Consider the following 27,067-nt stretch of genomic DNA (forward strand, 5'->3'; position numbering starts at 1 on the left):
ATTACAGAGTTCGTCACGCAACGTCAAAGGTGTGTGCCTCTTTTCACGTCACGCTGTGCGCCACGTTATTCTTTACATGAGATGAATTGCAGAATGGCAGATAGAGACAAAATACTGTTACTGTTAATCTGACTATCTTCAGGTTTTACACGCAGTTACTGTCCCTGCATTTAGAAAGGCAGAGGCGTCACGGTGTAATTATTTTACGTGTAGTTGTTTTTTTTTCCTGTGTAATAATATTCAACATTGCTATCAATACATTTTTCAAAAAATGCCTCTCTGTGCAAAATGGGTTCAAACACATAAACAGCTGTGGGATACTGTTTGTCCGTGATGTGAACAGGGGGAACAAATTATGGCAGGATCAGCCTGATATTATTTGTATCCCACTGTAACTTTACTGCATAAAGAGCTAACATGTCCAAAATGTCAGGAGTAATTAGTCATTACAAGAAGTGTTTGTGAACTAAAAATCAAGAATGTGGGATACTGTTTGTCCGTGATTTGGAGAGCCCAGCGCTGCTCCCGACGCAGGGAAACTAATTTTGCAGGGGAGACCTACCTCGGCACTTGTGCAGGTGAAGCCAAAGGGAAGATATGCTTCACCATATTTTCCTGTCTTTGGCTTGGAAGGAAGTTGGTTTGGAAACATATTTGGCGATGCTTCATCTCCTGCTTTGCGTTTATGTGGGAGCCCCGTCAAAAACCTGTCCACAGTGTCCAAGCGCTCTTTTTTTTTTTTTCTTTTCATACCGCGCCCCCCCTGCAATGGCTCTGCGCCCCCCCTAGGGGGCGGGCCCCACACTTTGGGAACCTCTGAGCTAAACAATGAAGCCAACAAGAAAAAAGGGGTCTGCTACTGTTATTTTTTGCATCCTTTGCAGAATGCATCTTGTTTCTTTTGTATGTGGGGTGAAATCTGGACATATTATATATCTACACACATACACAAATAAAAAGTACAAATCAGATTCTCTAATTGTGGGACAGTTTTGAAGATATGAAATTAATCCGTGTGATTTTTTTTAAGGGGGACATAAAAGTTTTTAAAGCCATTGCACTGCCCTTACTTTAAGTAAAATTCAACTTGGAGCGCTTTTTATTGTTAATGGTTGCTTAGGTGCGGATTTCTGGCTTCTGAAGTGTCAGAAAAGGTGAATGCATCACTGCTTCCCACACTAATCCACTAAATGGTCCAGATTGGTTCTTTTATTTTGAAGGACGCTGAAGTGAAACCGGTCGTGCTGCGTGTTTTTGTCTTTGTTGACAGCGCTGCAAGGTTAGACCGTCACTGCTGTTATGCTAGAGGAAGAATAAAAGTTTGCTCACGCTGCTCTTGTTTTGGTTTGCATCGCGTTTCACTTTAGCTAGCCGATTAGCTTACTGAAGCCCAGCCATGTCTGCCATGTGGCGGCGGCTGCAGGTGAAGGTGGGGCCGGCTCGTGGATTACTCACCTCCACACAGGTAGCACGTCGATCCACATGGCTGAACGGACAACTGTCTCTATGTCAAAGCTTTAGCACAGGCACATCTCTACGAAATGACTTCTTCAAAGGTGGGAGTAACCAAGAAACGACTGTTATGCAACTCAGCAAGCCAGCTTACATTTAGAAATACTAAAATTATCAAATGGTTTGTGTTTCTATAAATATGTGCAACTTTTAGGATCCTGCTAAACAGTTTTAATAAGCTACTAGAAGCCTGTCTGCAATTCGGTTGCATACAATGTTTCAAATAACAACTTATATAGTTCTTTGCACTAAACTACTAAATGATTTGACGGAAAATTCGAAAGGAACTTGGAATTTGGGTTAAAGTGTTTGTAATGTATAAATAGTTTTATATGCCGAATTTGAGAGTGGTAGCTAAAGTACCAGGAAGCATTTTCATTTCTTAGCTGAAAGTAAACATTTGCAAGTAACCTTGAGAGAGTGTAAAGTTTGGGGTTTTGTGGCTCAGATCTGGAGACCCATATGGAAGCTATGCGGAAGAAGGCGGTGGACGCGCTTCCAGGGAGCAGCTGGACTCCTCTGGAGATCAACCCCAACCTTCCACCAGAGAGGGCGGACATCGTGATCGTCGGAGGCGGGGTGGTGGGCTGGTCCATCGCCTACTGGCTGAAACAGAAGGAGATGGTGCGCGGAGGGGTGCGGGTCCTGGTTGTGGAGAAGGACCCAACGGTGAGGGACTGAGAGTTAATGAGTGTAGACTAGCAGTGTCACTTTCTTCCTTTCAAAATTTGCATGATTTAAATCTATTCAAAGTGTCAGGAGAAAGGATCATACTGTGTTCATGTCCTCCCTGCTGTTCAAACTAATCCTCAGCCTTTTCCTCCTCATATTCATAAACTGCTCCCCCTGACTGTCCGCAGTACTCCCAGGCCTCCACAGTGTTGTCTGCTGGGGGGATCCGACAGCAGTTCTCCCTGCCGGAGAACATCCACCTTTCCTTGGCCTCTGCCGACTTCATGAGGAACATCAATGTAGGTCACTGGAAATGAACAATGAGGCTTTTAATCATTAAATGTGACAGAACATGTGCTTTGTTAATATGTGAACACTTTGTAGCCATGTCAGATGAGATCAAAGAGGACCTATTATACTTTTTCTCTGTCATACAGTGCTGTGAAAAAGTTTTCCCCCCTTCCTGACTTTAGGACTTGTATGTCTCAGATCATCAAACAAATTTTGATATTAAATACAAAATGCAGTTAAATGTTTTATTTAAAGAGTGCAAACTGTCACACCTCTGAATCCCGTCAGGACCATCTCGGCATGTTGAACGAAGACCCCATAGACCTGCAGTTTAACCACTCGGGATACCTCTTCCTGGCCAGTGAGGCGGTGGCTCACATCATGGAGGAGAACTACAGCACCCAAAGGTATCAGGCTCAAGAAACCAGTGCCCATACCACAGTAAAAACCCACAGTGTGCAACGTCAAGGGCCCTGAACAGTCATTTGCCATTATTAATTTTCAAAGTTGCAGTTAAGTTTCAAAATGTTCTGATATATTTACATTTTGGAAAGAAACTGAACTCATAAAACAGCCATACGTTTATAAATTATACATTTTTCCATTTTCAGTCCTAGAGGAACTACAATGGATTTCTGTCAGGTGCTAGAAGGAATCAATAAAAACACAAAGGACATTTTTCATCTTAAGATTCTGTGATTAGTTAGTTAGTTTGTGAGTTTTGGGGATATCAGAAAGCTAAAACTGAACTCATATTTCAGGTACGCTGGAGCCAAAGTGTCTCTTCTTTCTCCGACACAACTGAAGGAGAAGTTTCCGTGGGTAAACACAGAGGGCGTGGTTCTTGCTTCATATGGTGAGTGCAAATAAAACGTGAACTGAAGGCCTGTAATCATTATCAGCAGCTGGGATGTGTCTGAATTCAGCTGTGAATTGACTGTAGAGTACATTCATTGTTGAGTTTAGACCAGGGGTCTGCAACCTTTTACACCCAAAGAGCCACTTGGACCCTGTTTCCACGCAAAAGAAATCACTGGGAGCCGCAAATACTTTTTGACATCTAAAATGAAGATAACACTGTATATATTGTTTTTTACCTTTGTGTGAACAACTAAGGTGTGCTGCTTATGAAATCCATGAAGTGCTACAGAGAAAATTACATTTTATTTATGTAATCAACACATTTTGAACTCTTAAAGAAATATAACAAAAGCAAAGACACCCAGCTGAACTAAAATGATCCATGTAGCAAACAAAAACTGTTGTGAGCCGCCTCCCTTATATCTCCTTTGGGCTTTTGGAGCCTTGACCTGACTTTAAAAAATAATTGGTAAAAAGCTCTATGCTGCTGAAAAATTGAAAATAGATATTTGCAAAATTCTGCCTAAATATGTATTTTACCTGGTTAATGCGTGCGGCGGGGGCGTGGTCTGCAGCGCCGCTGCAGGGAAGGCGGACGCTCCTGAGCGGCATCCGCAATCACGCCTCGCCGCCTTAAAGTCTGCGCTATCTGTGCTGTTGTGTTGGTGGTGTGTGTCGGGCTGTGAGCTGCGGCTACAGCCGGCTGTATCGCGTACAGCAACCGCGTGTGAAAAGCGCGTTCATGCAAACATCGTCGGGTCTGCCGTGGTATGTTTACAATGGGACTTCTGCTCCTGAACCTCTGCGCACAGCGTCTGCTAATCGGTGCTGTGCGAAGTCAGTTTACGCAGGACTGTAAGTTGTCGTCTGTGAGGCGTGAGCAGTGTTTGTTTTAACATAGTTCACGGTGGAGCTGCTGACATAATGTGGATCCGAAGATCCATAATTGGCCTACCGGGGTTGAAAGTCTCGATAAATGCATGGTGTTTCAAGCGGGAATACCGGCTTCATGAGTGTGTGACGCTTATATTGAGCGAGGAAAAAATAATAGAATATAATTTTATATTTATATTTCAATATCACAATAATCTTCCAATTTAGAACTACAAGTTTAAAAGAACTAACATAAATAAAATACACTTCAGCGAAATACTTCTAATTTATTTTCCCAAACCACGCGGAGCCGCAGTATAAGGACTAAAGAGCCGCATGCGGCTCCGGAGCCGCGGGTTGCCGACCCCTGGTTTAGACTCAGCAAATGTATGCTGTAGAAAAAAACCTAATTATTACATACGGTTGTGGTCAGAAGTTTACATCCACTCATTATGGGCATGAATGCCATGGTAATTTGGGGCTTTTAATGATTTCTTGGAACTTTTCCTTTTTCAGAGTGGAATTGGGTGCACAAGTTTGTTTTTTTTTTTTTTTTTTTTTAATCGACACAGATACAAAAGTATCCATAGAGGCTCAAATATATAAATATAAATTAATCATAATATTTTAATAAGTGGTGCTGAAGCTTCTACAAGGTCTTTTAACCAGACAAGGTTGAGACCTGTTAGCTTCTCATCACTGATCATGATTGACTACAGCTGTTAGAACAACAAGTCTAAGATCATTTTGTAAGTCCAAGTTATTCAGATGTGTCACCACTTTACCAAGATCTGGAAGAACCAAACAGGCTCGAACGTGCCACGAACCAGAAACTGCTGGAACACAAGCGTCACTGTCCATAGTGGAGGAAGTTTTACGTCACCGTGGACTGAAAGGGTGCTGACCAAGAAAGAAGCTCCTGCTCGAAACCGGACACCTTCAAGCTCAACTGAACTTTTTGGGATGGATAAAGCAGGTGAACGTTAAGCTTCTGGAAATGCCTTTCCAAAGATAAACCTCAACCTGATTAAAAATTTGTGGACTATGCTTAAAAGGCACATCTGTATTAGGAAACGCACCAGAAACACTCCAGCCAGAAGCTTGTGATGGTTACCACAGGTGTCTGGTTGAAGTACAACTTGCTAAAGATATTTAAACAAATATTAGTGGAGGTGCATGTATATATTTGAGCATGAATGCATAGGTTTTGACCTGGTGAAATCCAAAATAAATACAAATTTGTGCACCCAATTCTTGTTTTTTACATTTCTTAAAGGAGTATGTGCTACATTCATCACACCCTAGAAAAATAACTGTTCAAAGAAATCATTAAAAGCCCCAAATAACCATGACATTCATGCCCATGACGAATATGTGTAAACATCTGACCACAACTGTACATTTGGCTCTGAATTTTGTTCTTATCTGTTTGTATTTAACTGAGCTGGATATCTGCTGTTTAGTGTTCTGCAGACTAAAGCTAAAGTGCTTTAGCTCGTGGCACCTGTAAATCCCATTAGAGTTCTGATTAACGCCTAAAGTTTTGACTTCCTCTTCTTGGAGAGAAATTCCACTGAAGTTGAAAACAGTCTGCAGCTCTGGCCTGTGGCAACCAGTGTAACAAATACACGCCAAATATATAAGTGAAAAATAGGCGCAAAAGCATTAGTTAATCTGTGTTTGCACACCCAATTACATCACTGGATTCCCATCCAGCCAAAAATCCCCAACACCATCATTTGGGTCACGATTTTTAAGAAATCTGCAACACTTAAGCAGAAGATTAACTGTGATATATGAGCCCATGACACACTCTCGTTTTAAGACCTTAGAAAAACTAATCTGAGTAATGCAAAGCTGTGGCCAACAGTAATTTAACTTATCAGGGCGTCTGACAGTTCTTTCCATCTGCTAATAATAGATGATAGTGGTGTGGAGTCGCCTAATTATTCTCCGAAAGCCCAGTTTTAGATCCTGATTTGTCTTCTTTTGTCACACAGTCAGTAAGAAACGGGAAACTATTCACATCTCAGCAGCTCCAGCAATTATCTCAATTATCATTATTACTTATAGTATAGTATAGTACTTAGTAGTTTAGTATTGTATAGTATTGTAATATTTGAGAAGTATTATTCCCTGAAGTCTGGCATCACTTATTGATAATCAGAAAACCAGAAATGTTATTTCAAGTGCCTAATGTCTTTATCAAAAGAATGATTTAAAAGATAATATGTGCCAGTTTTGTACTTATATCCAGTTGTTCATGATTTCCTCGTAATATTAAGTAATCGTGCGCACCAATGTGAGTGTTTGTCTGATCTGTCATGCAGGGCTGGAGAATGAGGGCTGGTTTGACCCATGGACTCTGCTGAACGCCTTTAAGAGGAAGGCCATCTCCATGGGAGCCATTCAGTGCTGTGGGGAAGTCACAGGTTCGCTACAGCGTCCTGACAACTAAACAAACACACACACACACACACACACACACACACACACAGGGGAAATACGTCTGCTAAGAAGTTGTTATAATCCTATTTAGTGCTTAAGATTTATCATTTTTGTATAAACCGAATGTTGTGTTATTGAATTATTCTGCAAAAATCAGAAGTTTTCATTTGTGCGACATCAGTCAGAATATCTATAAAATTAATAAGAATCTTCACTTATACAGAACTTAAATGAATACATTGTAAGAGTGTATTTTAGCTGTTTCTAATAAAAAAAAAGAGAAAAGATTATTAATATTATTAATATTGTTGCCATAGGCATGTAGCTGTGGACACAACCCAGTCATTTTCATTTATACTAGCACTCTTAACAAAACAAGCAGACCACAAAATCAACAGCAACCGGTCCGTTCTCATTCCATTAATAGTGATTCGTTGTCCTCGACTCACCTTGTTCTAGCATAAGTGAGATGAGTCTAAAAACTCATTTATTCAACCTGCATGGTCAACGTTATGAAGTGGTGGATAACCCCCCCCCCCCCAAAAAAAACCCCCCACAATCTTTTCCTAAAGCTCAGTGGGTAGTTTTTAGTGCCTAAACAGAACCAGGGGGGTGAGAAAGGGGGAACAAAGTGATCCCACTGGGAAGTGAAACGCTGTCTCCTTGCTTTTAAATCTGGAGCGTATGCCCCCCCTCAAAAAAAAATAAGAGAAACAAAACATAAAAAAACCCTCCAGCTGCTTAGCACAGGCTTTGTAGGTCTCTAAACCAGGACGTTTATCCCTTGGTGACTGTTGTTGCCACAGCTGGAGCCTCAAGGCACCAAAGGACACCCTGTGTGTTACACAGAGATTGAGGTTGCGTTTTACAAAACTGTGTTATGTTACACAAGGATCCGTATAAAAAGAATTCACTTGTATCACATATTCAAACAGAGCAGACCAATAGAATCAGAGGTTTTCTCTGTCTTAAGAAGAAATTCTAAGGAAGTCTCTGACTCTGCTGACCTGATTTCCTCAGGCAGTTTTCTTCATGGCTTTAAGGTAGCTTTAGAGAAATATTAATCTTACATTGTTTGTTGGATGAGAGCACAGACAGAACAAATGGAGGAACAAGATATGGATGTAGAAATTAAACTTTGCTTTAAAACTGTAGTTACTCACCATTTTTTGTAGTTTTAAAACATAAATTAAGTAATATGTTTATGATAGATAAGCTATGAGGCAGTAAATAAGCAATTAAAATCATCTCCATGTGCATCATTAAAGTCATATACACATTAAATGAATGAAATATGATCCAATAATGTATTCTCATTTATTCTAAAGAATTAGTACTTTTACTTGAGCTACTTTAAATGTATTTTAATGCTAAAACTTTGGTTTTGTTTGACTTTAACTTACTTTTATTGCCACAAAAACAGTTGAGTTGAACTCAAATTATTTCCGGGCTCTTGAGCAGTGATGCACATGAACATTGAAATCCTGCAAAAAAAAAAAATTCACCACTGCAGTTACTTCCACTTGGATACCTAGATTTCCCATTGGCCCCACATGCCACCATTCTTTTAATTGATCGATTGATTGAAAAAAAATTATTTTCATAGTGAAAATCTGATATTTTCTGGCAGCAATGAAATAATTTAGCTGATTAAAAACCCCCCAAAAAACAAAAGGAAAAGGAAAAAACATATTTCAGAAAACAACATGTTGTTTGGCAACTCTGGGCTTCCGTACGGGAATATTTTACTTTCTACATTCGCCTAAATAGCGACAGGTTCCTAGTTAGATCACAAGAGGAGACAAAAATCCAGCATTTTTGTCTCGGGAAAGGTGTGAAAATCTGCCAAATCAAATATCTGCTGTGGTGACCCGTTGTGAATAAGGGAGCAGCTGAAAGTAGCTTCTTCTTCTTCTTCTTCTTCTTCTTTTTCTTTGTGTTGAAAATTGGTTTTAATGTGTTTCTCACACAGAATTTAAATATACGACAAACGTGATGACGACGACTGCTGGAGAAAAGCTGGATCTGAGGAGAATAAAGTCAGTCAAAGTAAGTGGGACTGTAAGTGCTGCATGTCTGTGAGTTTAGCGAAGCGTGTAAACCTGTTTATTTATCATTCTGTGTGATCGCCAACATGTCAGAGAAGTCTCCGACTTGTACCTCCCTCGGTTTGGTTCGCTTATGTTTACTAAGCTTTAGAGGGGAATTCTCAGTTGCTGTGACACTTGTGCAGTGCAGTGTCTTCAACTGCTCAAATAAAACTTTATTGTATCATTAAATATACTAAAATTATTGCGTACAAAAGCTCTGCTGATTCTCAATGAACGTGTGAAGTCTGAATAACAACAGATGGATGGCATGTTCTTCAAATCCCTTCAGACCATATATCAACTGCAATTTCTTCCCAGGTGACCTCGTCCTGTTTAATGTGTCCCACACCGCCTGATTACTGGCACTAAGTACCTCATAAATTTGTCTTGCGGTGCTTTTAATACCTTTTTTTTTTTTTTTTTTTTTTTTTTTTTGCACTAGAGCACTAAATCCAGGAGGGATTGTGGAGTGCAGGCAGGAAGGAGTCAGAAAGGGAGGCCATAAAACTTGTGAGCTGCATTACGTCGTTAGAAATGTGTCATAGGACGACTAAACTGTCTGACATCTGTCCGGATGAGGCAATATTACCATCAACATAGAGATCCTTCACTGCACAATATATTACCAAAGGATTATTATAATCTGTAGACTAATCAGTCTTTAACCAACGTTTCCTGCATGTTCACTGAAGAAACCTAGAAACATATTTCCCAGAGGTCATCAAATAGCTCTCTGCAGGTTTCTGTTACCTCAGGTCAAAGTCTTGCTCTTCCCTTAAACAAAACTAATTTGCAACAATCAGCCACTTAAAAACTCTATTGCTATTGGTGTCTTTCTGAGCAGCTGAAACAGTGCTGTCCTGTCTGGGACATAGTGTGTGGTGTGGGATTTCTGGCACCAGGAATTTGGTAGTTTAAAGTTTGAAGGGTCTCCAGGAATGAGAGCAGCGGTGGAGTGCACCTAACAAGAGGATCTGGACATTTCCTGGTGTTCTGGGAGTGATTTTCACCTGCTGTCACAAATCAACCTGAAAATACTTCATAATATATTCAGCAGAAACAGACTGACCTCTTAGAATCCAGGAAACAGGCTCTGCTCTCGCCCTCTTGCTGTGTTGTCTAAGTGCATGTTGGTCCAATAATGCAGCTTCTCTAAAGTCACGCAGTGTTTACCTGATTCATTACAAATAACTTTAGACCCGTCGCCTGGTGAGGGGAATAGAAGAGAGAGGCTGTTGCTGAAGTATATTCACCAGTCAGCTAAAACACACAAACTCACACACATTAGGCCTTATAGTATGGCTTGGCACTTGCCTGGACCTCTACAATAGTAAGACTTCCACAGTACAACCCTGTGGATTAGACCAGTGGCCCCTGGGCCATGGGGTTTGGGGGTACCGGGCCGCGAGAGTTGAGGCTCGGGTGTGAAATTTATGGTTTTCAGGGTTTTTATCTGTTTTTATCGCTATTTATTTTATTGTTTTTATCGTTAACTTAGTTTCTCTGGGTCTTTTCCCGTGTGTTATGAATAAATCCTCTTTTTTTTGGTACTGGTACTGGTTTTATTTTGTTGTATTTATCAGCAACACCTTAAAGGCCAGTCTGTGAAAATATTGTTGGACATAAACTGGTACGTGGCGCAAAAAAGGTTGGGGAGCGCTGGATTAGACCACATCCCTCTATATATAGGAAGAGACGACAGACAACAGGGATTTAACTATATTTAAGTTTTTGGGATTTATAAATTACAGTCCACTTTTAGCTTAAACAAGGACTTTAATTTTACTCCTTATTAATGAAGGTTGTTTGTCCTTTGAAATGGATTCATACTATTTTAAATAATTAGTACGGTTATGTTGTTTATGGAATTTTGATCTCAATTTGACAAATATTGTGTGCTAAAAAAGGATGTCTTTAACCGGCCAACCCTTAAATTAGAATCATTTTGATCTGTGAATTATGCTGAGCTACTCTGCTAAGAGTCCAAGAATGAAAATATGGAGTTCAAACTCCAGCTGACTGATTGGCACGAAATACTCCTGTTAAAACTGTGCACTGTATCAGAAAAAGCACAAACGTTAGTTTTAGTTAGGGGTCATCTTCAGCGTGGTCTTGTGCATGATGGGTAGAGGAGGTAAAAGTACATACATTCTGTACTTGTCTCTCCCTGTGAAATACAGCAGCTGGACCTTTAGCTAGCAACTTGACGCAACATGTTAGATCTTTATGTGCGCTTGTCTTGTGTGTGGCTAGCGAGATGCTGAAGTACAGCGGCCGCAACTTATGGACACCTGCAGTCATGCCGGTGTTGTGCCAAAAAAATAAATAAATAAAAACACCGGCCCACTTTAACCTCTTTAACTATGCCACACAGTTTTTTTTGCCTCTTTCATCTCTTTTTATGCTGCATCTCCTGGTGATTAATACACGAGCAGGACTGCCTTTCATGTGTTCCTGCTCAGACTCAAATCGGTTTGATGTTTGAAGGCTCACAGTGCCGTGAAAAAATAACTCCTCTCAAGTACGTCAAACCAAAATGAATGGGCCTGTTTTGAAAATGTAGGGAGTAAAAGTAAAAAGTTTGTACTTCTTTTTTTCCCACCTCTGATGATGGGATGTCTGCTTGTGTCGAGCAGGTGCAGATGCCAAACAGCCTGGAGTACCAGCCAGTGGAGTGCGCTATTGTGGTGAATGCAGCAGGAGCCTTTTCTGGTAAACTGACCGAGATGCTGGGAATTGGCTTTGGCCCCAAGCAGTCCATCGCTGGAATCCCACTGCCTGTTGAGCCACGGAAAAGGTAGGCTATTGACTCGAGGGGCTGCTAGAGTTTTCTTTGAAAGCCAGCGCCTCATACAGCGAACCGCATCAATACCAGACAGCTTTTTTCAGACTCTGCACCCCGAAAATTGAAAAACCGACTTCATGCCGCTGCCTGTGAGCGTCTACCATCTGCAGTCTTTTCATTTTACTCTTGCTCTGCATCGTTTAGGCTACAGATAAAAATGAATCTAAGTAAGAGTCAGTCACATCATTTTAGTCGGCGTGACCTGGACTGTTTGAGTATGTATGCCATCAGACAAGTTTTATTATTCCTCAGACTCAAGCATTCTGTGTAAATGGTGGCTTTAGATTTAGGTAGAGCCATTGCACCCCTGCTGCCAGTCCCAAACTTGGATAAATGGGTGTGTTTAATACGAAAGGACATTCACCATTAAATCAAAAAATGAGATTTCCATACCAAATCAGTCTGGGCTCGGCTTAACAAAGACCACCTCCATTGGCGTTGGCTAACAGAGTGCTGAAGTGCTGTGCTGCTGTTAGCTGAGGACAAAGGATGCTAGGGATAGGATGAGATGTAGGGAGGTGATTTGCTGTGCTGAATCTTAAAGGGAGCAGTCGAAAGAAGAAAAATGTAAAGAGGGAAAGTTCGGATACTTTATAATACAGCCTGCACCCCTAATAGTGCGGTACAATTATAATGTAAGGAGAGGATATGATTCTCTATAATACAGCCTGCAACCACAATAATGCCGTACAATTATAATGTAAGGAGACGTTAGAATTCTCTAAAATTGTAATTATACAGCACAGTGCAGACTGTATTATAAAAAAGCCTACCCTAACCTTTATACATTGCAATCTAAAAAAGGGAGGTTAGTATAGTCTATAATATAGCCCACACCCTTAAAAATTTGATGTCATTAAAACATGAGACGGAATTTTTTCGATACTTTTTTCTTCTATTTCTTCTAAAACTCCCAAATGTTGCTCCCTTGCTTTCCTGTACCCACATTTTAGGTAATCATTGGGACATGGTATTTTCAGGTATTGAAGGTTACCTCGCATGAATTCAGAAAAACCACATGTTAAATGAAAATTTCACCTTAAGCTGTGGGCTGTGTTTTGAAAAGCTACCCATTTCTGTCTTATTTGCAGTCTGTTAAACCTCCACTAAATCTTTCCTCGTGCCGCCTTGAACGGCTGTCAAACCATCACATAAACATTTTATAAGACAGAGTTTTGAGCTCTCTGGGTAATTCTTTGTAGACACTTTTCCACACAGAACTGAGTAAATGTCTGATCACTTTCATGCCAGAGAAACCTCACTTACATCTTGGCATGAAATGAAATATCAGCTGATATAATGTCATACTGGATGTACGACTCTGAGCTGTTTACTTCGTTACTGTTTTTCAGGTATGTGTATGTGGTCCACTGTCCCGATGGTCCCGGTCTAGACACTCCTTTCTTAATCGATTACTCAGGAGTCTACGTCAGGAGAGAGGGGTTAGGTGGGAACTACATCGCCGGGGCCTCACCAGAGGAGGTTGGTTTTTATCTATGAGCTGTTTCCTTATGTTAACATCCAACAGCTGAGCAAATCATGTCGTTGTTTGCACTGGTTGTGTGTCCTCAGGCGGCAGAGCCAGACGCCAGTAATCTAGAGGTGGACCACAGTTTCTTTGAGGAGAATGTCTGGCCTCATTTGGCCTTTCGAGTTCCTGCTTTCGAGAAACTTAAGGTACAGCTGGGAAAGTGTGGTCACCCATGTCATGTGGTTACTGCCAGCATTACAGCATTATTATCAGCCAGAACTGATTTTATTTTGAAGCTTGCGGATTAATTTTATTGTATCCCCACTTTAAGTGAGTTAAATTTAAAAAGAAATGGATCTTTTCCAAAACAAAAACAATGATTATGATCTCTCTTTATCACTTAGAATAACATCATTTGTCCTCACGTTCCTCCCCTCAGGTGACCAGTGCCTGGGCAGGTTTCTATGACTACAACACCTTTGACCAGAACGCCATCATCGGTACGCACCCCCTGATCAACAACATGTACTTCGCCACGGGCTTCAGCGGCCATGGCCTGCAGCATTCGCCTGCGGTGGGTCGCGCCGTGGCAGAGCTGATTCTGGACGGAAACTATAAAACGCTGGACCTGAGCAGCTTCGGTTTCAACCGGATTCTGACTCAGGAACCCAAGCTGGAGAGGAACATCGTGTAGCTGAGCTGAACCCTGGACTCATATCTTTCACATCCTGCTGAAGCCAACCAAAGTCTTATTTTTGTAGCTGGGAACATAACTTTAATGACAATTGATTTGTGAGATCTGGGTTGTATAATTTCTACAATCCAGATGAACAAAAGCAAAACCTCAGTGATTTAAGAAAAGGCCCAAATATGACACATTTCCAGCCTTCAGGAGCTGCGGGAATTATGTCTCCTGACCATCGGGGGCTACAAGGAGGTCAGAGTGGATAGATGTGTCAGGATATTATTAGACATTCTGCCAGGTAGTGACAAAACAGATGGATAGGTGCAAAGGAATACACTGACAACATCAGTGAGAAGAAATCTAAAATAAATAATTAAAAATAAATAATTTAAAAATAATGAAAGGGCCTTTAAAAGGTTCATCTTTAAAGATTTTAACACAGTTCTCTCAACAGCAGGCTCAGAGAACATATATTTGGTTCTTTAAATGAGAGTTTTCATAGTGCGATCTTTCTGATGTGACACTGAAAGACATAAATGAGTCCCGTATCTTAAAGATATTTATATGGGGTTTTTTCTGGTGTGTAGCTAACGTGTGATTTAGTTATTAAAATTAAATTATTTGGCTTAGAGCTGTCACAGTCTCAGATCTTCACTACACAATTATCACAGCCAAATTGTGATGATAGGTGATACTGATAATAATGCAATCAATTTTACAACTTTTTGTTGTAGTTTATGAGCAGATAATAAGGAAAAAGATTGCAGTATTAGTGATCTCACTTTTTAAATTTTAAAAATTACAACAACAACAACAACAACAACAAAAATTAGGATATTTATGGATATTACCAAAAAATAGTGAGTAAGTATGCCCTAAATTTTACTTTTTCAGTCTGGATTTTGATACATTTGTTTATTGTATTTAAAGATTTTGAATTTTTCCCAATTCTCAGGCACACAAACTTTCAGAAAACACTATTTGAGTTCTTAGTTGAAATTAAACACAAAAAAGGCAAACAGTAAAACTGTTGCTCAGACTATGTTATAAACCATAATAGTAAAAGTGTCATATTTCTCTCTTTTTGGTCAGTGGTTACATACCTGTCCTTTCTTTAACCCCTGTGTTTGCTGCAGTGTTTCTTATTGTAACTGACATCTGATAAAATGTATTTTAATGCAATTATGCTCTTTTAAAGCTATGAGCTCATTTCTAGGGTGGCTCTGGATTTTAGTGATGCAACTATGTTCTCATATCTTTTCTTTTTTTTCGTTGGTGTTGGCGTTACCCAAATATGTGATAACAACCCTGGAATATGCCGGGTGACTGTGATGTTACACTTCCTACAAGATTTTGTTTGAGAATCAGAGCACCTAGTCTGCTCGGGGTCTTTTATTTTGAAAACTGACTGGCTCCTCTGTGGATTTCAGCTGCTTCTGTTGCAGCGACTTTGGTAAACAATCAAGCGTTGAATTGAGTGGGCACCGTCAGCCTGTCACATGGCCACGCCCCGCTTATTGCCGGGGATGAGACCAAAGGTGTGGTGAACTGAATTATCCTTTAATTTCAACTTTTTCTGTGCATATAGAACATTTTTTAAATCAAGAGTTTTATTGTTTTAAATGATCATTTGAGTTCATTTAATAATGAACCCTACTGGCAGCACCAGTGTCTTTTATTAGTCTGATTTCAGAGGAAATAATGTTGCTTTCTAAAGAAATCATCAAGAGGAACCACTGAGAATAAAGTGGAAGGAAAGAGATGATTCTTCATTAGAAGACTAAAAATATGCATGGAGGTGAGCCAGCAGCTGACTCACTCCTGATATAGAATAACAGGAGGAACTTCTGCTTTCCAGATTTCCACTGAACTCGGCTGTTTGGTACCGTTACGCAGTCGGAACGTGCAAATTTAGAGTGAAACCTCATCAGATGCATATGTGCTGTCGCATGCAACGGTTTAACTGTGGTACTTTTAACAGCTTTATATACTTTTTGTGTCTTTTTCTAATTTGATCAGTATACTGTATGTGTGTTGTATTGATCAGTGTAATTACATTTTTATCAATAAGACATTTTTCAAGAAAAACGTGGAGTTGTTGCCTGACTTCCTGTTTCCTTCATTTGTTGCTGCTCCTCTTTCAAATTTCCAGAAGGAATATTCATTAAAAAAGTTGCAGTGACTCATTCAAGTTTACAAAGAAGAAAAGCTAAGTTTCCAAATAACTTATTAGAGACAGGATCATCAGATTATCCTGTGTAAACTGAACTTTGCAGTTTCCATGTCTTAAAAACCATCTTCATTAAAAAAATATTTGTCCTTGACGATCATCTGCTTAGTGTGTGTGTGTGTGTGTGTGTGTGTGTGTGTGTATATGTATGTGTGTATATATATATGTATATATATATATATATTTGTTTAAGGTGGTGCTACCTGCTTTCTCTCAGTATGATTTACTGTCAGAATGTTTACTCTGTATTGAATTTGTGCGATTACACAGCGCACAAAAGGCAGCACAGCAGGTGGTCAGTATGACCATAAATATACAGGCACTGAACCTTTTCAAAATAAGACCTTATCATATATAGACACTCTCAAAGCATTTAATTTCATAAAAACATCCGCCTTACTTTCTTATCCAGCCACTGCAAACATAACGATAGTCTTTCATGCAGGAGTTCTTGGTGTTTTACACAAAACATGCAGCAGAGGGAGCCATTTCAGTGGGTAATTTTAAGCTCGGAGCGTCATCACTTCTGACATGTTTCATGCAAACTGTGTATAGATTTAGAACCCAAAGCTAGGTGATTAATTCAAGTCAGTACCACAGCTGCCACTTGTATATTTTGCCTGTGATTATCATGCGAGTTAATATTTCTTCGGGGCACACATGTAGGCAGCAGAAGCTGCGGTCTGGATGCCAGATCAGAGTCTGAACCTTTCAAAACAGACTTTTCATTTTTCATACCAAGACTGGATCTGTTTATTCTAAATATATTCAAAAATTAACCTTTCAAACTGGAAAATGTCACACTGGTGTGGATAATAAAAAAATTAATAATGCTGTAAGGTCAGGGGAAAAAATTAACTGGGTTTCGAAAGGAAGGAAGTAATTGCGCTACAATAATAATGCTTTTTAGGAAGAAGGCTGTACACCACATTGATGAGGTGCATAAGAAGGGGAAAAGGCGAAAACTGGTCGTGGTAGGTCTAAGGGACAACCCCCACTACCTTGGACTCTTTACCTTGTGGTTTTAGAACTGAAGAAGCCTCTTGAATGAGATGAAACATTTGTTGTTTTCAATTAGTGGTAGAGATAGTGATAGAGAAATCACTTACGTAAATACAATAATGTAAAATGTATTTTTTGGTGTGTCATAAAAACGTTATGATATCTTTCCCCCTTGGACCATGTTGTGAATTTGATCAAAAGTGACACTAAATATTAAAAAACATGCTGGTGAAGGGCCCTGATTGACTTCAGGGCTCCGTGCAAGTACCCACTGTTCCCACATAGTCCATCTATAGTTTTCCCTTTAAATTACAGAAAACTCTACAAGCTTAGGTCAATTAATCACAACTAGGACAGGCACCAGATCGTTCAGGATGGCACAGCTGTTCCCTCTTTAAAAACAGTGAAGAGGACATCTGCCAGGTGCTGCAGAAGAAGTACGAGCAGCACACAGCGACAAGTTTGGGACTAATTGCACCTGCAAGTGTTGCCTTCCATCGCTGAAAAACAATTTTGCATTATTTGTGGTTTCGCCTTGCAACTTCAGAGGAGTTTATGAACCATCCTGCTCCCCACAGACCAGACACCTCCGCATCCTCCACATCTCAGCTTCCTGCCACTCAATGCAGCAAACCAGCAAAGACTGAATCATTTTGCACGGCAGAGTCAGTCACCGGCAAAACCCCACCAACAGGTTCCTTCACTGCCTCTGAGGTAAGTATGAAAGTAGAGCTGCGACAAAAGCCCCTCTGCCAAAGTTACAGGAAAGCAGTTCATAAACTGGATCGTGTTTTCATCACAGAGACGGTAATGAGTGAGCTGTCGGGCTGAACTTAACCCCCTCCGTCATCAAATCAGCTCAGGGTACACACGACTAAAACCATTGGGGTTTATTTTACAGTTAAAGGATGTTGTGAAAGCTGATCGTTAAATCTGTCATAATTTATGTGGAAAGCCAAAGCAGACACAGAACACAGTATAAATAAATTAAATGGTTTATTTGGACTGTCTGTGCTCCTCTCCATTCTGATTGGTCTGGTCTGTCTTGTTTTGGTTCCTTTCAACTGAATTCAATTCAATTTTATTTTATTTATATCGCGCCAAATCACAATACCAGTCACCTCAAGGCACTTTATATTTTAAGCTAAAGACCCAACAATAATACAGAGAAAAGAGAGAAAAAAACCCCTCAACAATCATATGACCCCCTATGAGTAAACACTTTGGTGACAGTAGGAAGAAAAAACTCCCTTTTAGCAGGAAGAAACCTCCAGCTGATCCACGCTCAAGGAGGGCCGGTCATCTACAATGTGACCATCAACACTCCCAGGCTCCAAACTTCGCTTGCCATCTAGCTTGCTGTGCACCCAACCCCAGTGCCTGTCCTGGAGGGTGGTGAACAGGGTCCACAGCCCCATCCAGGCCTGGCCTTAAATGCTCTCCTCCTAGTTCTGGCTCCAAGAGGAGACCGTGGTTTCCCACTTCCAAGCATTGTTGTCCCGCACTTGGATGGGTCCAGGTTTTCCAGGCACATCCGAGTAGGAGGACGCCCCAGGGTAGGCCCTAAACCTGCTGGAGAGATTATATATATCTCAGGATCTCCATGGAGTTAACTGTAAAGTGTTGTTTTCCTCCTTAGCCTGTGGCAGTCGAAGGCCACACCGCTGAAACCTTTGCATTGATTTTCACAGGGCCAGAAAAAATGAGTGTCACATCTTTTCTTTGAATTTTGTGCCTTTTTGCTGCCTCCTTATATTTAAAGTCGTCACCATTTGATTTACATGATTTGCACAGGTGGGCTTAGTGGGAAAGCACTTTGATGTCTTTGACCTCGACCTAGATAAGTGATTTGGATTGAACTCTTTCTGCTTCCTCTTCCCCCCTCTTCACACAAAGATCCACTTTGCATCACATTTAGAGTGAAAAATGGTGTAAAAATAGTCTTTTCTCTGAACAGTTGTAGTTGAGGTGCTCTAACTTTGTTGGTCACGGCAGTTCTCCCAGAGTCCTGCTGGGAGAATGTGATGATTGTTAATGGTCTGCACGTATATATCACCTTTTAACCTCAGCTTGCTTCATAGTGTTTCACGTTCACATTCACACAGTTCTCCTTTTGTATGAATCAGCATTCATTAGTGAGAAGTGGAGGACTAAACCAGGATGTACTCCTCTTGCCGTTTCCATTCTTTTTGCACAGCTAACTCAGTCGAGGGTCGTATTTCCCTCATATCGAGCGTACAGACATGCTTTTTCTAACTCTTGGCAAGAAACTTAATGAGCTTATTTCCCCAAATGCTGAACTTTTCTTTCAATGAACCTGCAGAGTGTGATGTGCAGATGTGTTCTGGCAGCACGTTTAGAAATGCACAGCGCCTGGAGCTAAACACTCTTGGGTGTGAGATGACTTTCTTTAAATTAAGCTGCTACAGGAGCCTGTATGATTCTAGCTGAATTGCAGACCCACTGCATCCACTTCCTTCTCCCTTTACTTACATGCAGCTGTGGCATTTATATTCATCACTGCTGGGGTAGGGGGTGGGCTTATCAATTCAGCATCACAGATCATGGTAATCTGCTCACAGATATGAAAATGGTCCTCCTGCAGCCAGCAGAATATTGCAAAGACACTCTTGCCCTGCAGCTCTTCATTCTGATGCAAATGGGAGGCAGCCTTGCAGGTTCAAAGAGGGGGAGGGGAACCAGGGGAAATGCAACTGAGGGAATTCTTTGTGAGGCCTGACGTAAATCTCAAATGTTCTCAGGGCTGAAAACAAAACAGCATGAGTGCTTGCACCGGTCACTGAGGCCTCTTCAATAGACGCACCTTCAGCCACACAAAGGCGTCGAGGCCTTTTACACCAAACTTCCCGAACATTCCCCCCTCCTCGTGCTGGTCCCCAAATCTACACTGTCAAAAGCTGCTGCAGCCGAGGCGAGCCCACTCCCGATGAAGCCCGAGGTTGTGTTATTAAACTTTTTTGATGGGTTGAAGAAGAGAGTCCTTCTGTCGGTCTCAGAGGACTGACGGCCACTGGGAGCTCCCTGGTTGGCTCCTCTGAGTGTATGGAGCCAGTGTACATGGTGGCATGTGGCTGGGATTAGGAAATTTCACTGTGGATTAAAATCTTTCCAATGCCTCCATGGCCACTCGCTGAAAGAAAGGAGTCTGAAGGTCCTGCAGAGATCCAGTGAGCACTTTGGGCCCATGGTCTCACGGAGCAGGTATGTCCCAACAAAACTTTTGTATTTCTCTACAAAACCAAAGATCTAAAGCTTTACTTATTTAAAATATATATTATGCATAGTGTTTTTAGGGGGACTGTAGCTGCTTGGAAGAAAATGACCTCTGTTTTCAGTCATTCACCTCCATCAATGACTGAAAAAAAAAAAACAGCTGTTAAAACGGTTAAATGTTGAACAAATAGCTCTTAAGATACAACCTCAGGTTATTTTCAATCTGGGGTGAACTTCAGTCCAAAAATATGTAGTTCTGAATCCTTTTTGCCATCTATTCAGTACGTCTTATGCAACACTCAAAGTGGACCACGCGGTACACGCTGCACAGTACATACTCTGCTATATAACGACCACTCAGATCAGTTAATAAGTATGATGTATTTGTGCATACATAGGTTGTTTATTATTTTGTTATACTTTTATTCTAATGATAGAAAAGGAAATTCTGTTATTGTTACTGTTACTGTGACAATAACTGTTACTGTTATACCCTCGATCTCTAAATTTTAGTTCCCCCTTTCTATCTTGTGTTGACTGGTTTACTAGTTAAGGCTTTATGGTTAAGGTTAAACGAGCCTGGTGCTGGTCTTTTTTTTCTACTGATGTAAACATTGTTAGCCAAAATGTAATGTAAGTGCAAGAAATGAGTCTGGGTCACCTTACTTAACAGGAATCTATACATTTTCTTTTTAGAATTTTTAAAAAAATATACTATAATATCTCATATTTGAGTACATAAAAGCTCAATTAACAAAACTGATTAAAATTGTATGATCATAATGTAATGTGGTAATTATGGTAAAATGATAATTTGTCTGTTCAAAACCTGTTTTTTTGGACTCCTCTATTTGTAAATCTTCATAAACAAAACTAAAATCCATAAGATGTATTACACTTTTATTTAAAAAAAAAAATGTTCAGTAGGTTGCTGTGCATCATAGTTTTTTTAAACAGTTAAAGGTGTAAATGTGGATTTGTGGAGGGGCTATTCTCAGTTACAAATTCCTGTAATTAGTATTTACAGCAGCAGGGAATGTGTATGTGTGATCAGATCTAAATTAAATGTAGTGTGTGTGTTTGTGGTAATAAACTGAGTGGTTAATTGATGTTTCTAATAGATTTATAATGATAATGGAGCTCCGTGTCACACGGGAATGAGCAACAGACCAGCGCAGAAAATACTTGTTAATCAAAATCAAATCATTGTTTGTTTTAGTCTTTTAATTTGATTTTCTTGGTAGTTAGACATGCATGGAAACACAGATCACTAGGGTAACACACTGACTTTTGCCCTGTTTGTCTATGTGAACATTAAATATATCAAATGTTTATTTTATATTATCTGTGTAAGGTCTCAGCTAACTTTTTCCTCATTCTAACGATAACATTAAATGATAGTACACTCAGTTTCTGTCCCAGCGGAACAGTGAACATGAATCTACTCCTTTGGGCTAATTATTGTACCTTAAAGTAACTGTGTGTACCATTTCTTCTAGATTTTAGGTGCAATATCAGGAAAGAGTCTTTGTTTGGTTAAATACAAAACATTTAATGCTTAGATTTTAAGGTTTTACACTCTGACAAGTTTCATTCTGTATCTGCTTTGTAGTTGTGGGAGCTTTGAGCCATCAGTAAGATGAGAAAAGTGCAATTAAAATGGCAATCTAGTCCCAAGTCTCTGAGTGAATATTATAAAATAAGGGGCACCATGTACCTAATTTTGCAAATTTTTAAACTAGTTCATTAAAATACAAGTCTGACCTTTTAAGGCACAAAAGACAATACTAAAAACAACCCCTGACAAAGGTAGAATGACAATATCTACTGTCTAAACGTAAAACAAAGGTAATAAAAGTAGAATTATCAAACAGTAGAATAAAGGTACTAAAGGTGGAATTATCTGAAGGAAGACTAAAGGTACTAAAGGTAATAACGGTAATAAAGGTAGAAATATCTAAACTGAGAGGGGTTTTTTTTCTAAACGTGTGGGTGTTGCATGTGTGATTTTGCAAGGATTAACTTCACTAGAGGAGAGTTTGTACTCTCTAATACTTAACTGTATTTGTTCCTCCAGCTCCAGGATGTTCCAGCTGCTCCAGGGTCACAACCAGCCAGCTGGACAACGAAACCACAGAACCCGCCTGGTCACCAAAGACGGGCACTGCAACATCGAGTTCGGGAACATCGAGTACAGTAACCAGTTTGCGTACCTGGTAGACTTTTGGACCACCTTTGTGGAGATCCGCTGGCGGTTTGTTCTCCTTTTGTTTGTGGCTGTGTTCACAGGCAGCTGGTTCATTTTCAGCCTGCTGTGGTACTGGATTGCAAAGAGCAACGGGGATATGGCTGGACAGAACCGCACAGAAGGACACATCCAGTGTATAGACAACGTTAACGGGCTCACAACGGCATTCCTGTACTCGTTAGAGACCCAGACCACCATTGGGTATGGAGGCAGGGCACTGACTGGCCACTGTGCTGGCACTGTGGCTCTAATTGTCATCCAGTCTCTAGTTGGGGTCCTCATCAACTGTTTCATGTGTGGTATCATCCTAGCTAAAATCTCCTTACCAAAGAAAAGGGCAAAGACTGTGACCTTCAGCCACACAGCTGTCATCTGCTTGAAGAAAGGAAGTCTGTGTCTCCTGATCAGAGTGGCCAACCTTCGAAAGACCTTACTAATCGGAAGCCAGATCTATGGGAAGTTGCTGAGGACAACGACCACACCGGATGGCGAGACCATCATCCTGGACCAGGTGGATATTGACTTCATGGTTGATGCTGGCAAGGATAACTTGTTTTTTGTTTGCCCCTTGACCCTGTACCATGTGATTAACAGGTCGAGTCCTTTCTTTGATCTGTCGGCTGACACCCTTCCTCAGCAGGACTTTGAATTGGTGGTCTTTTTGGATGGGACAGCGGAGTCCACCAGCTCCTCCTGTCAGGTCCGAACTTCCTACATTCCACAGGAGATCCAGTGGGGATACAGCTTTCTGCCCATTATCTCCCGCACCAAGACAGGAAAGTACCGTGTGGATTTTTCTAACTTTTCCAAGAGCGTCCAGGTCACCACTCCACACTGCGTCCACTGCTTTGAGGCCGACGTAGACCAGAGAAACCACAACAATCACAGCCAAGAAAATCACAATAACCAGCTAAAGAGGGGGATTGATAACCCGGGCTTTCAGGTGATTGACATACATGACTCTGTGGACGTCACTACAATGTGAGCTGGTAGAAAAGGACCCTACGCTTTCATTGAAACTGTGAATCGGGATGTGGGAAGTAAAGTGTGAAAAATTGGCGCCTATCACTTCCTTTGAAGCAGTTTCACTCTAAGTCAGACTGCACCAGCGAAGAAATATTTGGTCACGGTGAACCATTCAGCATCTGAATTGTTGTCAGCTCTTTTGCCTTAAACAGAACGAACATCCACAGCTGTTAAACTGTTTGAAAAAAAAATCAGACAGAGTGGGAGTTGCTCATTGCAATAAAACCTCCGTTGGGACTTCGAATAGGTAACGTCAGAAAGATGGATTGTAGCTCTGACGCACAGAAAATGAAAGGGGGTAAAAGAGCGGATGCACAGTGGGTACTTCTTGAGAAGATTAGGACCTGAGCCTGTTATAATGAAAAGTGTGTGCCTTAAAGGCTGCAGGAGGAAATAAAAGGTAGTGCCTTTTGAGTTTGCATATTATTTCTATTACAACACTAACTGTGTGGTGTTTTTTGTCATTTTGACAGATCCTGTATGCCTGAATAATTAGGAAACTGGGATTTTAACTGTGACCAGTCTACATTTTGTAGATCATGCTGTGTAACGCTGTACGCTAACTTCTCAGGGAAAGTAACATCCTTAGTTGGAATAAAAGCTTTTTCACAATTCACTGACTTACATTTGATTTTATTGCACAATTTTTACTTTACACATTGAATATTTCATCAGAATGTGCTATAAACAGAACTGAAATATACCACAAGGATGTAGATAATATAACTTCAAATTGACTGATTTATGCAAAATGGGTGTATCATGTAGTAGATGCATTGTGCAGTACTGTGCATGCAGAGATAGGACAACCCTTAGTAGTTTGGGAGCTGGTGATCGGACTCCCAGGACCTTTGGCCCTGAGTGCCACCCAATCCACAGTTGAAAGAGGCCTTATTCCCTCCTATGAGTGACGGGTCCACAGGACAAGCAAGCTAAAGTAGTTCTGGTGCCCGACTGGGGTGTCTCCTATGTGAGGTCTTTCATACAGCCAGGAGGAGGCCCCCTGGGCAGACCCAGGACATGCTGGAAAGGTCTTGGCTGGCTCTGGAACACCTCAGTGTCCCCCGAGAAGAGCGTAGACCGCTTCCCCCTCCAAGACCCATATAAGTGCCAGAAACTGGATGGATATAGGATGTCTACCAGTTGCTGACAAAAATAACGTTTTTTTGTATTACAACAGCTTTTTGATAGTGATTCTACATTAGTGCATTTTTACCTTTGCTTGAGTATAAAGGATTATTTCCAAGATTTCATGAAACCAAAATGAAATGTAGAACATAAGAGGAGATGAGGACTCATCCTGATGACTTTGTATAAGATGTTCGTCACACAATCATGTTCTCCTAAATTGATGTCTGTTTTCAACAATACATAAAGATGCCAGAAAAGCTGAGACAGCTGGCCGAACCACCAAAGAAGATCAGACCATGGCTAGGATCAGTGCCATCTTACATTACAAAGAATTCATTCAGCAATAAAGACGTTTTTTTTGTTGTTTTTTTTCTCTCCCAACTGTCCCAGTTCTGCCAGGAGTCTCTCTTTCATATTCTCAGGGATGTTTGAAAAGGTTCATCCAACAAACTTTTGATGTTCACACTTTTCCCCAATGCCCCACAGTGTACTGATGGCAGAAGACAGAACCGACAAAACAACATCTGATAACATTCATCCACCGTTTCGGGGTGGATTGATGGACCTTGTTATGGCAGCACCGCGTCTCTGCAGGTGTTCCAGCAGCAAGGCAGGCTGTTCATTTAAGACCGGCATTCGACATTTTTGTCAGTGAGGAAGTGAGAGACTTCTGAAATGGCTTTCATCCCATTTGGATTTACAGCGGCAAGTTTACTGGGCTTCATCTGCATAACAATGAGCAGAACTGCTGAAAGAGATCGGCACAGTGAGTCTGAAGCAGCTGAATAGAAAAAATTAAGTAGACAGAGATGAGAGAGCTGAGTGGAAGGTGCAGAAGCTTTTGTTAATCTGGTAGAGGCCTGATACGTTTATAACGACGCACTTTATCCCCCAGTGCCATGGAGATGGAATAATTACACAAAAGCACTGCTTTCCTTGGTTACTGTTGCTATGTTTGTCTAATTTTTATTTAGAGGATGTTGTTTTAAAGTTCTGGTCACACAACTTTGAAGTTCTAGAACTTCTGAGACCTACATAAGGCTTTAAGACCAGACCTGGGTATTGTACGGCTACATCCTGCCCTTTGGTTGTCCCTGACCGTTCTGGTATTGATGAAGTTTAAAAAATCCAGACACAGATACTCTCTCTGTGATTATCACTTGTCCACAGTCCTTCATATCAGACACTGAACCTGACTTTAATGCACTTGTTCAAGGCCAAATAGGCTACATTTCTCTAAGTGAACAAGAAAAAAAGAACTGAAGACCTGCAGAAGCAATGAAACTACAGACAAAATAGCAACAGCACGTTGTATAAAGTTAAAAGTCTATTAAAATGTGCAAAACGTGGACACTTTTTTCGCAATTGTTGATTAAATAGTGATAAAATTTTGGCATTTTTAACAATGCCTGTTTCACATTTTCATTGCCTAATTGTAACATTTATTCTTACCAGTCTCATCTCATTGGTGCCGTCCTCCACAACAGTCCCAGTTCCTACAGACTTAGGAAGTCATGCAAAGACATTCATGTAACCTGTAAAATCACAAAGTTATGTAACACAAAATGCTAATGTTATCAGTGGGCTGTTAGCTTGTTAGCATCAGCTTAACATACATTTGGCTAACTGTTGCTGGAGTAGGAGGGTGGATTTAAAAATATATTTAGGAAGTTAAATAATTTCATTATATATTTTCTCATTAATCTTTGGTTTTGAAAATGATGTATAAGAATTAAGAACATGCAGCTGTTCCCAAAAGTACTTTAATGCCTAATTATTTTTCTCAGGTCATATTTATACAGTAGGAGGCCGGGCTTAACTGATTTCAGACTAGTAAGAAAAAATGCATTGTGAAAGCAATGAGGTTATAAAATCTTTATATAGGGATTTTCTCAAGAAAATGACATGAAAATTTAATACCAGAATGTAGCCTTTAAAAAAGTGGGAGGTCAATGTTGAGCTCTATGGAAATCTATGGGAAAACTTTTTTTTTAAATAACTTTTTGTTTTCTATTCATTTGATAAATTATGGTCTTATTTAGTGTGTGGGTCGTTATTTTAGTGGTTAACACATGCAACTAATATTTTGAAAGTACGGTGGTGATGTTATTTATATGAATTATCACAAATTTACATTCAAGACTGGCTACAATGTGGAGAATTATTGTGCATTTCTACAACCATAAGTAATGCTCGGTTTATTCATCTTTTGTCCTGATTTATTTCTTTTAAAATTATTTTTCTAATTATGCTATAAATTTGCTGTGATGCAAAACAATGGATCTAATATTCCACCATCAATCTGGATTCTGTTAGCACACAGGAATTTAATGTTCTGACTGTAGTCAATGAAGCACAACAAAAGAAATTCAAGAAACTGTAATTAAAAAGTAATAAAGTGAAGGACAGACTCACTCCGAATGTTAAATGTATTTTATTTTCAACTCC

General features: G+C 40.3%; 2 protein-coding genes across 2 annotated transcripts; both read left to right on the forward strand.

Moving 5' to 3' along the window:
• Positions 1–1,254: 1,254 nt before the first annotated feature.
• Positions 1,255–15,854, forward strand: foxred1 (FAD-dependent oxidoreductase domain containing 1). Its single transcript, XM_031750347.2, has 11 exons — positions 1,255–1,556; positions 1,961–2,181; positions 2,373–2,483; positions 2,764–2,882; positions 3,237–3,331; positions 6,540–6,641; positions 8,630–8,706; positions 11,384–11,544; positions 12,945–13,074; positions 13,165–13,269; positions 13,503–15,854. Exons 1-11 carry the CDS (start codon positions 1,397–1,399, stop codon positions 13,755–13,757), a joined length of 1,536 nt encoding a protein of 511 aa, XP_031606207.2. The 5' UTR covers positions 1,255–1,396; the 3' UTR covers positions 13,758–15,854.
• A 3,836-nt stretch (positions 15,855–19,690) lies between these two features.
• Positions 19,691–23,638, forward strand: kcnj1b (potassium inwardly rectifying channel subfamily J member 1b). The gene is made up of 2 exons (XM_039618830.1): positions 19,691–20,202; positions 22,292–23,638. Exons 1-2 carry the CDS (start codon positions 20,186–20,188, stop codon positions 23,445–23,447), a joined length of 1,173 nt encoding a protein of 390 aa, XP_039474764.1. The 5' UTR covers positions 19,691–20,185; the 3' UTR covers positions 23,448–23,638.
• Positions 23,639–27,067: the final 3,429 nt, after the last annotated feature.

The sequence above is a fragment of the Oreochromis aureus genome, linkage group 10, assembly GCF_013358895.1.
Source record: "Oreochromis aureus strain Israel breed Guangdong linkage group 10, ZZ_aureus, whole genome shotgun sequence".
Lineage (NCBI taxonomy): Eukaryota > Metazoa > Chordata > Actinopteri > Cichliformes > Cichlidae > Oreochromis > Oreochromis aureus.

Excerpts from the sequence above, each read along its gene's own strand:
- foxred1 (XM_031750347.2), top strand. The coding sequence starts at position 1,397 with ATGTCTGCCATGTGGCGGCGGCTGCAGGTGAAGGTGGGGCCGGCTCGT. Across the intron at positions 6,642-8,629 it reads GTGCTGTGGGGAAGTCACAG|AATTTAAATATACGACAAAC; the intron begins GTTCGCTACAGC and ends TTTCTCACACAG. Across the intron at positions 13,075-13,164 it reads CCGGGGCCTCACCAGAGGAG|GCGGCAGAGCCAGACGCCAG; the intron begins GTTGGTTTTTAT and ends GTGTGTCCTCAG.